At 44.4% G+C, this 16,677-nt stretch overlaps 1 protein-coding gene across 1 annotated transcript; it reads right to left on the reverse strand.

The window, feature by feature from the left end:
- Positions 1–93: 93 nt before the first annotated feature.
- On the reverse strand, positions 94–15,850 carry SKA1 (spindle and kinetochore associated complex subunit 1). Its single transcript, XM_054003287.1, has 7 exons — positions 15,562–15,850; positions 14,701–14,804; positions 13,928–14,052; positions 12,861–12,952; positions 9,190–9,327; positions 4,380–4,549; positions 94–483 (listed from the first exon to the last, which is right to left on the reverse strand). Exons 2-7 carry the CDS (start codon positions 14,786–14,788, stop codon positions 335–337), a joined length of 762 nt encoding a protein of 253 aa, XP_053859262.1. The 5' UTR covers positions 14,789–14,804; positions 15,562–15,850; the 3' UTR covers positions 94–334.
- Positions 15,851–16,677: the final 827 nt, after the last annotated feature.

The following is a 16,677-nucleotide window of genomic DNA, read 5'->3' on the forward strand; positions in this document are numbered from 1 at the left end:
CATTGTTCCCATCTCTTAGGCAACAAATGGGAGAAAAATTCTCTGAGAGAAAGAGGAGAAAAAAGGAAAAAAAAACACTCAGAAACACAAAAGGACCAAAGGAGCACTCTTAACATGGAGAGAACCTTACTTTCACGTGCTCACCAGAAAAGGTGCCCAGCTGCCTTTCTGGTTCGGATTTATAGTTCCCCTCGACTTTGCAAAACAAAACTCAAATACTTCGACGCCACTCCTAATTTAGGGTAGGTGGCTGAAAAACCACTCCCTGTCCCTCCCTGCTGTGTGGAGAGCAGAGCACGGGTGGCAGGTCAGGTCTCTCAGACACGGGGAGCTGTTAGCAGATGGCGTAGCGGATGAGCCCCGAGCCGCGAATCTCTCTCACTCTCTGGCAGTGCCTCAGGATGCTGAGGATGCTGTGGAAGCGCCTATCCAACTTCAGCTGAGTGAACTCCTTGATATCATCCTCCACAATAAAAAATACTCCTGGAAAACAAAAATTGGTTTTGTTACAGAAACGACTCTGTTGTAGGACACTCAGCATTCCACAAGCGACAGCACAGCCTCTTCTTCATAATTCCACAATCTACAATTCATAATTCCACAGTGAGTGGGATGGCTTCACACTACATTGGGAACTTTGTTCTACTTTTAAAACCTGCCATCAGAAAGAGAATTGCCAGCCTTCTTCCCCTGACGTTCAGACACTCTGCATCATCCACAGGCCCCGCTCCATGAGCTCTGTCTCCCAGCAGGCACTCATGTTCTGGAATTCTATCTTTGCCATAAGGACAGAGCCCTGCATGCATCGCAGCTATACACCCCACCATTCCCTTGACCTGTATCAGATTTGGAAAAGAGTAATTCATCATTACTTAAGAAAATTACAGGAAAAGACTAATCACTTGCAACAGCATCGTCCCTGTGTCTCCAAGAAAATGGCACAGGGAAGTCCTCCATCAAAGCTGAAAGCTCACCCCCTTTCTTGTAGTTGATTAACTACTTCCAAAAGCAATTTGTCATTAAATTCAGGCAGTCCAGGGCAGTGGTGGGGTTACCATCCCTGGAAGTGCATCCCTCTGCATTTCAAGTGTTCAAAAAACAGTGTGAATGTGCCCCTGGATGACATAGTATAGTGGTGAATATGGTGCTCCGTTGACAGTTGGAATTTTTGATCTTAGAGGCCTTTTCCAACCTAAATGATTCCTGAATTATGTGTGGTATCACACTCCCAAGTCTAAAGGGAAGGATGACACAAGGGTAGGGGTGTTTTAGCCTAGAAAAAGAAGATAGCCTTCTCCCTCCTTGTTTTATCCTTAACACAGAGGCAGTGACATCTTTGAAAAAATGGAGCATCTCTTCCTCCTATTAAATCCTTCCAGTTTCTCTGGAAATAGCTGATCCAAGCTGGAAAGCCGAAGCTGCCAGAAAAGAACTAAGGTCTAAGAATTATGTTTGTAAGTGCAATGTCCCCCAAAATCTTGCTTAGACAGAGCTGAGAAATAACAGATCATGTTTTCTCACAGCCTGGGCCTCTTATGAGACTTGGTGACACACATGTTTCACAGGGAGTAGAATCTTCCAGAGACAATCACTGTCAAAATCTAGAGATATTTCCCCAGAGAGAAACCCTGCTGGAAATCTCAGAACTTGTAACACCACCAAATCCACATACAGATGAGAAGTAGTAAGTTTGTCTACTAGGAAAAGAAAGAAGAACTGCTTTACTGCTCAAAATAGAAAATGGTCTCAAATAGAGACCATTTACAACTTCCAGGGACACCAACACACCCAGACAGTGTTGGGATGCCAGGCATAACCTGCCTGCTGCCTTCACAGTCTGCTACATCTGGGGGAGCATCAGAACGTCCTGAATTTTGATAAAACAAGACTCCTTGTATTTGCTCACAATCCAGAGTGGCAACATTCAGCAGAGCAGGATCTTTCTTGTGAAGAAATCAGAGCTGGGTGAAGGGCAGTGGTTTGGTCCACGTGCTAAACAACCAGCTAAACTCACTGAACCACCTGAGTGGCTGGAAATGACCCTGATAAACCAGGCAGCATCTTCTCTCATCTTGAAATCAGAGAAGAGGTCAGCTGGCAATCAGCCCAGGCTGAGAACCAGTGGGAATCCTAAGCAGAGAGACACTCACAGGAGAGATTTAAACAAACAAATCAATGAATGCGGAACGTCATCCTGAAAACAGCGATGGATAAAGACACTTAATCATTTTGTGCTGGCCAGATAAGGACCATCTGACAGCCTGCCAGGACTTTTCTCTACACTTTCTAAATGATTAATCACAAAAAAAAAGCTAAACAAAACCATCTACCACACAAATACACACACTCTATCAGATGCTGAATGTCCTAGTTTCCTAACTGAACTTCCCAAGATGAACAAGAAATAAAGGCCATCTCTCAGGTACTTAAAGAAATGAAGCACTTCAGTTTTTCAGACCTAAGGTCCCCAGCTGACAGAAAATTCTCTGACCAGCCGAAGGTTTCTCACATTGCTAGGACGGCTTCTTCACTGCAGCCAAGATTACTGTGGATCACAGTGCAGACTGAGCAGCACTCCGGGCCCAGGGGGGCCCTTCTCGTGTTCAGCCTCTCTTCTACAGCTGTGGGCTCAAACTCTTTACTACTGTCCTAAGGACAGGAACAGTGATAGCAAAAACATGTTGTAAATTGAATTAATGAAACCAGTATTTTAAGAAATCCAGATTAATATAAGCTGCTGTTCAACTGAAGCACAACATGCTTAGAGAGAAACCAAACCATCACAGCCCAAACCAGAAGTCAGTCGCACAAATTTATGCAGCTGCATGTGCTCAGAATACTTCTAATAAAGCCCTTTACAACAATGACCTTTGTATGGCAACTGGGACCTCATCTGGAGGTCATCTGAGACCTCACAGGTCTCATCCTGTGTCCAGCCCTGTGACTGCAGCATGAGAAGGACGTGGAGCTGCTGGAGCCAGCCCAGAGGAGGCCCCGGAGCTGCTGCCAGGGCTGGAGCCCCTCTGCTCTGGAGCCAGCCTGGCAGAGCTGGGGCTGTTCAGCTGCACAAGAGAAGGCTCCAGGGAGAGCTCAGAGCCCCTGCCAGGGCCTCAAGGGGCTCCAGGAGAGCTGCACAGGGACTGGGGACAAGGCATGCAGGGACAGCACACAGGCAATGGCTTCCACTGCCAGAGGGCAGGCACAGGTGGGAGATTGGGAACTGGGAATTGCTGGCTGTGAGGGCGGGCAGGCCCTGGCCCAGGGTGGCCAGAGCAGCTGTGGCTGCCCCTGCATCCCTGGAAGTGTCCAAGGCCAGGCTGGACAGGGCTTGGAGCAGCCTGGGACAGTGGAAGGTCTCCCTGCCCATGGCAGGGGGTGGAAGTGGTTAATATTAAAGGCCGCTTGCAACCGAAACCATTCTGTGATTCTCTGTTTATCTTACAAAATAAAGTGCCAGAATGTCCATCAAATCAGAACTCCCTCCTGCAGAAAAGCTGCATTTAGAACCCAGAAGTCACTAGTCACTGATGTTATCGTCACACTATAATATCCAGAGTCTTGAAGGGAAGCAAAAGCAAAGGAAGGAAGGAAGGAAGGAAGGAAGGAAGAAAAAATTGCAGTTTATCTTCAGGGCACTCCTGAGTACCCAGGGAATGCTCAGGGCAGAAGTTCTGTCCAGGGCTAAAACGGAAGGTGGGTGCCATGGTGTTGTCAGAGACAGCTCTTTTTACAGACAGAGGAGAGTGTGCTCCACTCTTTATTCCTGAACTTGCAAACATGAGGGCATTCTAAGGACATCACCAAGCTTGAGATGTGCAGTACGCCCCTCCAGGAATAATTACATACTCGTTCTCAAGAAGAAAAGTATGCCAAAAAGGAGATTTTAATATCAGAGATTTACAGTGACACATGTTTTTGGGAAAACTAGCCCATAAGTGCAAATTGCTTTTCAATTGAAAGAAATGTATTTTGGTTTTCATTCCCTCTATGCTTTTAAGAGGAGAAAACTTCTTAAGATTATCAGACAGACTTACCTCTTCTACAAAACCACTGCAGCACAATTAATTAGCCAGATTTCCCAACTTCAGAACAAATTTTTAATAGTTCACGTCCAATCAAGTTTAACACCTGAGAACACATTTCTATGGTTTGGTTATCAAGCTAAGAATTTCCAGAACTTGTAGTGATTCCAAACTAAATCTTTGTGCACTCAAAGTTTCTGCCATGACACACCATCAAAGGGACATATTTTTCAAGGAAAACATTCACTATGGGAAACTCTTCAGTCAAAAATACTGAAAAAAAGACCAGTACTTTTATATTTCTGCTGCAACATCCAAGTGTTATGGGTGTTTGGTATTAACAAAGGAAAAAAATACCTTTTGTATCCTTAGTTTCTTCTTCTATGAACCTGTGGTAGAGGCTTCTGAGTTGTGAATTCAAAGACTTCAAAGGCTGATACAAGATCCTGTACTTGCCCACCACGGCCTTGTTAATCTCTTGAACAACTGCATTAATCTGATCATATGTTATACGGCCTTTCATATACCTACAAATAAAAATAAGAATCAGCAACCTGAAAGTCACAAAGTTGTGTTTATTCTTCTCTTTAATCTGCCTTAACTGAAGAAGCCATTCCTAGTTAGAGGCAGTTTCTCTTGTTTTGTATCAATGAATATATGCAGTAGTTAATTCTGTAGTAGTTAATTCTGTTCATTTCCTTGATTGCTTAACACTCTTGAAGGTAAAAAGGCCATGACAAAATTTAAACCAGAAAGATAAAATATTAGAAAGCTAAATTAAGAAACACAATGTATTCAGTGCTTAAGCTGCAAAGCAGAATAAAGGTTGCTTTTGTAATGTACCACTTAAACACAGAAAAATAAAGTAACTTTGCAGAAAACAGCATGAAATGAAATGTTTGCCTAGGGGCACAACTTGGCTCGTATTATCATCACAAATAACCTGTGTTTGATGTTACAGCCATTTATTGTTTAGCCAGGGCACTGAACAATCCAGCAACCGGTGTGGAGTGGAGCTGGAGCGCAGTAGCCCCGGCCCACCACGGGCCCTTTTTTTTGTTTGTTTGTTAGTGTTTATTTGTTTGTTTTTTTTTTTTTTGTTTTGTTTTGTTTGATGTGGCACTCAGTGCCATTGTTTCATTGAAGTCTTAGGGCATGGGTTGGACTCAATGATCTTGAAGGTCCCTTCCAACATCGTGATTCTGTGATTATCTGAGGTTTTTTGAAGAGCTACTAGTTGTGTGTTGCCTTCTGTATTTGACTGTGCAGCCTACTGCGTTGTGCAGATATGGTTCTGCACCACCAGCATCCGTTTCTGAACTCTCAGAGCATTTCATAATACTAGTACTAGAAGAATAAGGTCTGTTGATAACAGCCTAGAGGTACAGGAAGCACAGAAGATAAAGAACAAAGTGATGTGGAAATACTAGAACACTGGAAGATTAGCAAGCAAGGCTATTCAGTATTTACAGATGTAAAGCCATGCCTTCAAGGAAAAGGAACTGTGCTGCACACTGAGAAGCCATTATATAAAAATGAAATCTGAAACTCAAATGACAAGCAGTGAGCTAAATACAACACAACCTCCCTCCCACATCACCCAAAAATGGCAGTAAAGGCCAGGCCAGCCTTGCAACCTGCATTGTCCTGTGGCCTTCATTCAGTTGCTACAACAAACCAAACCTGGCTGTGTTTTGCTCAGTACTGGTTTGCAGATGTGAGGAATTACACAAGTGTTACAATTCATTTTAAGAATGAATGCTGTAGGTCAGAAGAGCAGGTGGCTAAAAGCTGTGGGACAGCAAGACTGAAAAGATCAATGAACAGCAAGTTCCTCCCTTGTTTTAATCTGAACAGACAGGCTCAATCTTTGGAGAACATACAAAGAATTCAAAGCAGAAGTAGATAATCAATTACAAGTTCAGTATTCCAAACCAGAATTCAGACAGGCATTCTGCAATTGCCAACTCAAAATAAGTGCTGTAGATTTCAACAGCAACCAGTCCCTGCCAGGCAGACAGGCTGGCGAGGTGTGTAAAATTGAATTCAAAGCAATTGCTGGGCCTCCAAACCGAGTTTGAAACTTAGTAGCTACAAAGTTACTTGCGACCAGCTTTCAACTTTATTGACACCTCGATTACTTCAGCGTCGGAGGAGCAGCCATCTCGGAGCTATAAAAACGCTCTACTTTGCACAGCAATAAAAGCAGCGCTACCGCCCCTGAAATGCAGCCACAGCACAAGCACAGCCTGTAACCACAGCAGGGCTTTGCCTGCGTGCATTAAATGCTATTTATTGCTCTCTCTGCCTCCCTGCGCCACAGGGGAGCGCGCAGAGCGAGGAAGGCTCGGCCCAGAGGTGTAAAATACCTTTATTTAAGTTCCTGTGCTCCCACTGCCGACACACAGACAGTGAACACGCTTAATAAAGCCAAGGGAGCACCTCAGCTCATCCTGAAGCTGAAACAGAGAGGCAGGACCGGGTTGCCTAAACCTAAAAACAAATGTTCTTTGAGAGGCCCTCAGGCATCCAAGATGCTTTAATCTGAAATTAAACCCCGTCAAAACTGAATGGAATTTTTATTCTGTGCATAACTAAGGATCATAAAAACTCCAGCTGTCCTACAGCCCCCTCATGTTTCTACCCAACCATGGCTGGCAAACCCATTAATGCTGACATTTTTTTCAGTCCAATAGGTACACTAATATAAAAATACAAAGTTGAGAAGCTCCAAATTCAGGCATTTAATTTAGATTTAAAATAACTTTAAAATCTGCTTCACCATTCCAAATGCAATAAAATTCAAAACTCTTCTAAAAAAGATCCAGTCAGTTTCTTTTTTTAATCCACAGAAGCCCTTTTTCAAAGCATTTTTTCTATAGGTATGAAAAACCAGAGCACAGTGCTGTGTTCCTTAGAGGAAAGAATAACATCAATATATCACATATATACCACTCTAAAAGAGATAAAGCTTGCAATGGCCACCCTCTGCTCTCTCAAAAATGGTTGGGCTAAAATAGCCATGTATTCTCCCAAGCGACCATCTTTTGAGACTTGAGAGTTATAATGAATGCACTGAATCTAAAATGCTTTCAGCAGTAAGATTTTTAGTAAGCAGTAAGAATTCTAGACACAGAATAAAGCAAACATTTTCCTTTGCCTCAAAGTCAAAAGTTAACAAAGACAGGTACTGTGAAATGTCCTTTATCTTCCGCCAAAAACCACCTTCCTGCAACAGATTTGAAGGGTAAGAAAATTTGCAGGTTTTTTATTGTGCAAAGTGTTCTGTTTGATCAGGGTGCTCCACATCTGCCCCTTAACACAGCGTGTACCTTTGCTAAATGCCAGCTGCCCAGTCCTAGGACTATGAAGTCACTGAAGCCAGTGTGTCTGATGGTGGCCTGATGGTGTTAGGAATAGATTTTCTTTCGTGTTCAGCATAAAGCAAGTGAAAACAGCCTCAGTTTTTCAGTGACCACCCCCCACCTCCAGTGCTCACCTGAAGAAATGGGCCCTAAACCAAATTCTCATTCTTCCAAGAGAATACAATCAGTGTAAGAGAACTTGTGTTACAAGTATTTGCTTAGATTTGGTCAATCAGTATGTGAAATTGCAAGTGCTCCCTCAATCTTGTACTACAACATTGCCAGGCAACAGAAATACTGTTAGATTAATAGATCTATGTAAATTCATGTAAATTTTCCTCCACAGAACAAACATGCTTCTCCCATCTGAATAAAATTAAATTATTTCTAGAGCTCTACCAGCACAGTCTAAGCTGCAACCTTTCCATAATGGGTACCTTCCGACACAGCTGCAACATTTCCACAAGGAGTGCCTTCCAACTCTGCTTATTCTGTGGTTTTGTGAATCTGCAATGGATAGGAGGAGGATCTATCCGGCCTCTGTCCCCATCCTCCACGCCCATGAACAGCAGTGGAAAACATAAACTCCTTTAGTTTCAAGTCCAACTTTTCCCCCAGCACAGCCAAGGCCACCACTAAACCAGGCCCCCAAGTGTCCTTCCACCTGTCTTGTGATGTGGAAGATCATAGCCTTAACTGGAAGTTAAAACAATATTTGGCTGGAATGGTCTGTGCCTATTTCTCTTGCCACAGCAGAGATAAAGACCAAAAATTCCCAGGCTCCAGCTTTATCCTCCCATAATTTTATCAGGAGAGATCTACCTAAGGGAATAAATCCACAAAATACCTGAGGTGTTCTACAGAATAAAAATATCAGGTGGATGCTCTTCTAAGAAGTAACCAGAAGTCCTTTATCATTAGCTCAACAGTCAGGAAAAGGAAGAAAATGGGCATTACTCACCTGAAAATGTTGAAGGCTATAGAAAAACATTATTGGAAAGCCTTAAGTAAAGTACAGACTCAAAACCATATTTCTTACTGAAACAGGTATTGTCAGGGAACACAGTAAATCTAGAGTCTCAATAACAATTTGGCCTTAGGTATCAAGAGAAATTTCTTCTTTTTGCAGAAACATTTACCCATGCCACCCAAATGCCATTTAAGACATATATATATATCAGACTTCAGACAAGGATATCCATTAATCAGGTCCTGGTGTTAGGGGAAAACACCCACAGCTTTCTATTCCAGAAATTTGGGAATTTCAGTGCAAAGTGGTTTGTTTTTTTTTTTTTTTTTTCTTTTAACAAGTCTGATTATTTTTCCTGTCTCAAAACAGATTGTTAAGTCAAGACTTGAAGTTTCCAGAAACCAATAATTGGGTCAAATAAAAACAGCATTTATCACTGTTTTTCTTTCTGTATGTAAACAAACCCTCCATGTTATCAGATGATGGCTCATTTTTTTAATGTCAGTTCTCAAAACAAGATGAGGATTCACCGGTTAGTTAATAAATCTCTGTTCATACAATTACAGTGACTTTTGAGGTAAGAGGTTTGGGTTTTAACCAATCAGACTTCATCTTCCCAACAGCAGCAGAAAGAAGAGCCCAATTAACTCCATTCATTCGATTTTCAGTTTTGCTAGCAATGCATTTAAACCATTTGGAGCTATTGTAATGTTTCACCCCATGAAATATTTCATCTCTGTCAGTCCCAGTCCTGCAAGAGGTCACTCTCCCAAACCTGTATGTGCCACCCAAATTGATATGCCAGGGTATAAGGGAAGCCACGCTTACTTACAAAGGAACACTTTCAAACTCCTCTGTGGTTATTAATGCTGCTTCTTTAATGGCTTTTTTCTCTTTTGAAGGTTTCTTCTCAGATTTGGGTTCTTCAGCCGTTGTTTGATCTTTGTGTATCATAGTTGGCACGATGCTGCTGTAATAGGAAGGAATATTCAGTACATAAACAACAGGTAAGTAGGAAGGAGAATTTCACTGCATTGCTTAGTCACAGACCTAAGTTCCAGCCTGTTAGGCTGGATGAACACAATTAACGATATTTCACAAAAGAAACATCAGTAAAGCAAGTCTACTCTGTTTCAAATCGTATCCTTCAGCTGACTTCAGCACAGCTCTTGGTTTCTCTGCTACAGAGGCTGCTAGCAGGTGAGCTGGAAGCAGTCCAAGTGCAGCAAGGCACAGCTCAGAATTCAATGTACCATTACATTTCACACAACGCAAGGCCTGGCTTTTTATCAGATAAAACGCAGCACAGAGCTGCAGCCTTAATGGGCAGATGTGAAATACTTCATAGCTCTTTGAAACAGGTTCAAATCTTGGGAAGCCTGACTCATCCATTAAACTTTTGAAGCAAAGAAATTCAACACCACCTTGCAGACACTTTTAAAAATTTATTAGGCAAGATCCAAAAGGTCAAAGAATTTCCTGATTTATTCCTGATTATTAGAACATTACTTTTATAAATTCACCCTTCCTCTAAACCCTCAGCTTAGAGCCTCAAACCCCAAGGGACTTGCCAGCCACGCACTCAGCTGCTCCTCAGCAGCACAGCAAAGGTGATGCATATGGCCAAATCCACTGTCATCAGAACACATGGACATTACTGGGATATGCAGCAGAATTAACTAAGGCAGTACAGAGCTGATCTGGACAAGGAAATGATCCTCTGCTTGGATCTGAGCGTCCCACAAGAGATCACTGTCGCACATGGGGTCCCACAGCGGTGAAGGGCACAGCAGTGCCCCATCTGTCGACCCCAGGGCCAGGGTTTGAGGTGTCACATCAAGTCACGCCAAGCCCAGTGTCTCATCGCCGAGGAACACCAGTGCCACGGAGAGGACAGGCAGTGCCACCTGCTGGGCTCCCACTCGGTGACACAGGGACAAGAGCAGCTCTGCTCTGCGCTTGTGACACAGCACAGCGCCCTTCTGAAACCCAGGACATCTGCAGACAAACTTACTCAGTTGTCATCATCTGAAGAACATCTGTTTGCATCTGAACAACAACAACAAAACGAATCCTGGCACCCTGCAGCTAGCAGGGAATGTCAGCAAACAGGAGGGAAAGGGGAGGGGGAGCGCATTTTGGGTGGTGGTGGAGGTGGATTTGGAATGAAAGGATAAACACAAGAACCAAGGGAAGCAAGTTCACATCTTGAAACTTCATTCCTCCCACACTCCAGTCTCCTGCTGTCTATCACACTGCAACAAACCTTTTCTAGATGATTCCCCATATCCAAGCATCCTTCCTTTGTGCTCCCACCCACTCCCTTGCCCCTGCACTGCTACAGTGAGGTGGTGCAGACACAGTTCACCACTGACCTGAACCACGAAAAGGAAAAACTTCCACTTGTTTACAAAACCTGGCTCTGGTGGAATGAGAAACTGAATCTCAACAAACACAGGGGATACAAAGAGCTTGAGAGATATTGAACTTGCTTTTTATTTCAGTGAGATTCCTCTGGTAAACAAGAACAGAAAACCCAAGGAGAGAAACAATAGCTAAAGCCATGAATTGCTGAGTTTCTCTGTGTGGGTGTTTTCATTTTCCCAGGGACTTCAAGGCTTGTCTCAACAGCATTCAAGTGCTCCTCTGCTTTCTGCATTATCTCACAAAAATCACTCAAGATTAATATTCACAGCCCCACACATCTGGAAACAGAAAGGGAGGAGGCCAGGAGAGGAAGGTTTGGGAAAGAGGCCTGAAAACATATTTACACTGATACAGTGGATTTTGAATAATAATGTCCCTTCTTACACTTCCTTGATCCTGCACTGCACAACACAATGAACATCAAGAAGTCACAACATGGGGACAAAAGGAGGAAGTGTGTTTTGACAAATGGCATCATCATACAGTATATTGTTACTCAAGAAAAACCAGCAACAAACTGACACTACCAGAACAGCAGCTGCAAGCTGGCTGAGCACAATGTGTAGAAAATTATCAGAAAAACTTGGTTGATTTTACATATTGTGGTTCTCTCTAGAAAGGGAAGAATTGGCTAAAGTCATATCACAATTAACTTCCTAATCACAAGCAGGACAAGATTGTAAGGGAAACGAACATCCCAAAAAATCTTTTGGTGTCAGAGGTGGCACAATCACTGAACAAGCTTCATTTACATCTAAACAATTTCCAGGAGCTAACACAAAGTTAAGACAAAGGATTTTCTACAATAAGAAAGTAAGTTATGACAGGAAGGCAGAACCGAAGTGGTAATTTCTGAAAAACTTCAGTTCTTACACACACACACACACACAAAAAGCAACATCTAAATTGAAAAGGAGCACATCACCCCTAGAGACATTTTGAGAGGCTGTTTCCTAAACTGAGGGGTTCATGTCTAATGGGTGGGAGTAAGAAAAAAAGCTTCTGCACAAGTAATCCCTTCACCAGCTAAGAACAGTTTCAGTACAATACCTACACCAGTGTCCATATTGCTACACACCAACAAAAATTACCGTTCCTTTTTCTCTTCTAGAATCCTCTTTCCACACATTTAACCTTTTGCTTTGCTGGAATACATCTGCCTTTGCTGGAAAACTTGTGGGATGGTCAGTTTTGAGACTGAGGCTTCTCTGGCATTAGGAATCAGACCAAGTAAACCTGGTGGATTCAGGGCACATGCTGGAAGCACTGAGTTCAAACTAATGCATTGCCTTCTGACAAGCTACGAGGTGGGAAAGAAACTCTGGGATCCCCAGATAATAAGACTCTGCAAGTGACACCCCACCTGACACACACTAACAACACTCCATAAAAAAAAAGCAGCTCCAAGAGGATGGAGAAAGAGATGAGGAACTCAAGAGTTGAAATGTCTTAGAAGCCATTACTTGTATGTTAATTCACATACTTGTCATTTTCACACACTCTTCAGCTACTTGACTCTGAAAAGCTTCTTACCACAGCCCTCTCCAAGGCAAGGGGATGTCAGAGCTAGCTGAAATAAATGCAGGATTGCTGTAGGGAAAAGACAACAAAACTACCACAAACACAATTCAAAGTCCCACAGAAAGACGACTGAGTTAGAGGATTTTTGGTTTTTAATTGTATTTGGAGGGGCAGTGGTGAACTTCAGTTCTAGCGACCCAGCATTTGGGTCACTAACCCTTTAATCTGTGGGCACTGCAGTTACAAAATTGGTGTGCTTGTGATTCTAAAGGAAGGGATGCTCAGACTCAGAGAAGCACTTGCTTTCTACTATACCACACCTACCCCTGGAAGCTCCCACTGGAACAACTTGGGATTTTATAGTCTTGACCTGACAAATTTGTTGGGGCGCTAGCACAAGCCTGGACAAGAGCCAACTCCACAATCAATACATACAACAACTTTGGCTCCCAAAATTTCCTAGTTAATGTGGAGTGAAAGGAGCACAGCTGGACAGTGCTGCAGCTGGACAGTACCAGGAGCAGCCTGAATCCTCTGGGCTCATGTACCACATACCAGCTCTTGGGTGGTTTAGGCAGATAGCGTGGAATGTGTTCAAGGAGGTGCTGTGCTTCCTTTTGATCTCTCCCAGCAGCCTTCTGGAGCTCCTGAAATTAATATCAGACTATATCAGAAATCTCATCCTACTAACATCAGGCAAGTAAAATTAGGGCAATACTAAATTAATTTTCAGCTTTTTAAGAGGTGCCTTTTATTCTGTCAACATCATCTTACCTCCATACCCCATAATTTCCCCAGGAAAACTAGTAAAGATACAAAGGAAGGAGCATCTGTCCTTGCCCTCAGAACGTCAGAGAAATTTGAGCAGGCAAAAGGAACTTTAGCAACGCACCCTCAACAAGGTCTGGTCAGGGGAATGGTGGTGGTGAAGACGAGATACTATGGTAAACTCACCTCCATTCCCCAAACAACATCTCCACAAAAGACTTAACAAAGGCACCGCAAACACACAGTAGAAAAACAGACAAATTCTAACTGAACACCTGGTGCAGCTATTGCGAAGATGTGTAAGCAGAGCTGCTCTTTAGATCACCATATCTATTATGATAAAGACATGTTTTCAAGGCCAGTGACAAAGACATTATTTTAATGGCCTTAGGATGAAGGAAGGTAGAGTCAGATTAGATATTAAGAATACCTTCTGTCCCTGTGAGGGTGGGCAGGCCCTGGCACAGGGTGCCCAGAGCAGCTGTGGCTGCCCCTGGATCCCTGGAAGTGTCCAAGGCCAGGCTGGACAGGGCTTGGAGCAGCCTGGGACAGTGGAAGGTGCCCCTGCCCGTGGCAGGGGGTTGGGACTGGATGAGCTTTAAGGTCCCTTCCAAATCAAACCATTCTACAATTCTATGATTCTATGTACAAGCCTTGAAAAATACAATTTTTAATGTTCATTGTCTGGAGAACTGCTTAACAAACCATCAGCAAGCCTGTTCCAAGCCCCAGTTTCTCTTGTAAGCACATGCATCCAAACACCACTAAGAATCTAGGGAAAAAAAGGTGACATACGTATCAAAGATTTCTTTGAATCTTTCAGTATTTTATGAACAGGAAAAAAAAAAGATTACTTTGAGTGAATCTTTCAGTTTTTCTTGCTGTTTAAATTGATTTTCCATTTTATTCAGGAGATCATGTACAAAGATCACCTCATTCTGTATTTTACGGAGCACAGGCTTGCGTGATTCATCTTCACCTGTAAAAGAGAGAACACTGAGCTACGAAATCTCCAAGGAAAAACCAAAATCCAGTATTCCTCCCCTCCACAAGAAGGGAGGAATCTGCTTCTCAGCCATTATATCCATTCAGGAGAAGCAGCAAGCCAAACTGTCAGCCTTGTACTCCGCACAGCCAACAGAGTTCATGGAATCACTTAGGTTGGAAAAGCCCTCTAAGACCACGTCCAGCTATTGCCCCAGAGCACTGTCAAGGCCACCACTAACCTGCGTCCCAAGTGGGGCTTTTAAATCCCTTCAGGGATCTGGATTCCACCACCTCCCTGGGCAGTTCCAGTTCCTGACCCTTTCCCTGAGGAAATTCCTGCTGGTGGCCACCCTGAGCCTGCCCTGGCCCAGCCTGAGGCCGTTCCCTCTCCTCCTGTCCCTGTTCCCTGGAGCACAGCCCGACCCCCCCCCGGCTGTCCCCTCCTGTCAGGAGCTGTGCAGAGCCACAAGGTCCCCCCTGAGCCTCCTTTTCTCCAGGCTGAGCCCCTTCCCAGCTCCCTCAGCTCTCCTGGGGCTCCAGCCCCTTCCCAGCTCCGTTCCCTGCCCTGGACATGCTCCAGCCCCTCAGTGTCTCTCTTGCAGTGAAGTGCAAACCAAACCCCACTGTTGCTCTTGCTTACCTATGTCTCTCAATAGGAGTAACTTTTTAATATTTGAAATCTTCATATTCATCTGGAGGCATAAATCTTCCAGGCTTGAGGATGCCATATCCTTCACCAATACACTGAGGGGGAACAAAAATGAAGGCAGGAATTTTACCAAGATCCAAGCTGCAAACATTGCCTACAAAAGCAGAATTTGTAGAAAGACCCTGATCTGTCAAAGAAGCAAAGGGCACGTAAATGAAACAGTAAGTGGAATAATTCTCTTTTATCTTACTAAATTGAAGGCAGGAAAGGAAGCATAAAGTGGCACTAGACAAGGCAATAAGTTTCCCAGAACTTTGGAGATAAATGCAGTGTGGTATCAGTGCAGCGATTCCTCATGAGACCGGGAGCATCCTTATTATATTGAAGTGTGCAGTAGAAAAGGTGTTGGAATTTACTGCAAAAACCAAGAAATACCTGGCTTATATAAGGCATAGAAGACTCTCAGGGAGACTGCGTCAGATGATTGATGTTTAAAGAGCTGTGTTTCTTTAAAAACGTAATTAAGCAAAAAAAAAAAAAAAGTGTTAGCAGTAATTAGTGAAGTCTGGAGGCATCAAAAAGAGCATTATATATCGATTACTATATTGTCTATAATAATAGACTTATTAACCCTATTACAGACAGGAATTGATTAAAAGAAAAAGCTATACAATGTGACAAACCCCCGCACTTAACACTGGGGCCCGGCACTGAGCGCTCACACAGCTCCCTCCGGCGGCTCACACTTGGAAACTTTTAAAATGCCTTTACTTCGCACTTGGCTTAAAATACCATCAACCACCGCGCCTAATAAATCCGTTCTTGGAGAGCTCCCCACCTCCGTACCCGTACCTGCGTGGACACTCCGAGGCGGATCGGGATACGCTGAGGGGATCGAAGCCACCCCTGCGCCCGGCGGCAGCGCCCGCTTCTCCTCAGGTTCTACCAGGCCCAGCGCCAGTGCTTGCCGGCCTTCGCCCCGGCCCCACTCGCTCAGCCGCTCGGCCGGGGGAAGAGGACGCCCGGCCGGGGGAGGAGGAGGACGCTGGGCCGGGGGAGGAGGAGGAGGACGAGCCGCGGGCCGGTTCGAGCCCCGCTTTGAATCCGCCGCGCTCGGGCGGGCGTTAGGGAGGGCGGGGAGCGCGCGGGGCGGGCGGAAAGGGCGGAGCGCTGAGGGAAGCGGGGCGGGGAGCGCGGGGCGCTGGAGGAGGTTGTAGGGCGGGTGAGGGTCGGTCTCTTCTCCCGGGCAGCCAGTGGTAGGACAAGGGGATGTGGTCTCGAGCTGCGCCATTGGAGGCGCGGGTTGGGCGTCAGGAGGAATTTCTTAATGGAAAGGGCGTTCTGGCATTGGGGCGGCCCAGGGAGGTTTGGCGTCCTCGTCCCTAGAGGTGTCCAAGGAACGCCTGGACATGGCACTCAGTGGTGTGGTATGGATGACACAGAAGGGGACCAGTCATAGGTTGGGCACGATCTCGGAGGTCTTTTCCAACCTTTGACTGTAATTCTGTGAGTCTGGAGGGACTAGGAGGAAGGGCGTGAGGCGGGAGCTCTGAGGGGAGCGGGAGTGTGGAGGGTGTTGTCGATTTTAGGACTCTGTGAACAGACACTTTAGAAAGTTCACCTTAGAAAGAAGACATTGTTTATTCAGCGCAGCGTGCGAGGACGTTCCAACTGATCAGCTTACCAAAGGGTTAAAAGTTGCATCTGTTATACAGTAAAATTCACATGAACACGCCCACTTACTGCATATTCTCCGCCCACTTAATACACATTTATTTCGATGATGTAATCTTAACGCACGGATTGAAACAGGTTCTTTTCTTCACTAGGCAAACTCCTCTTGTACAAATAATTTCACATAAGTTACGTTTACAAAAGGCCAGAAAAAAACTGAAAGTCGTAAAGGGCGGCAACGCTGACCAGAGCGGGAAAGGAAAGGAAAGGAAGGGAAGGGAAGGGAAGGGAAGG

This window comes from Vidua macroura, chromosome Z (assembly GCF_024509145.1).
Source record: "Vidua macroura isolate BioBank_ID:100142 chromosome Z, ASM2450914v1, whole genome shotgun sequence".
Taxonomy (NCBI): domain Eukaryota; kingdom Metazoa; phylum Chordata; class Aves; order Passeriformes; family Viduidae; genus Vidua; species Vidua macroura.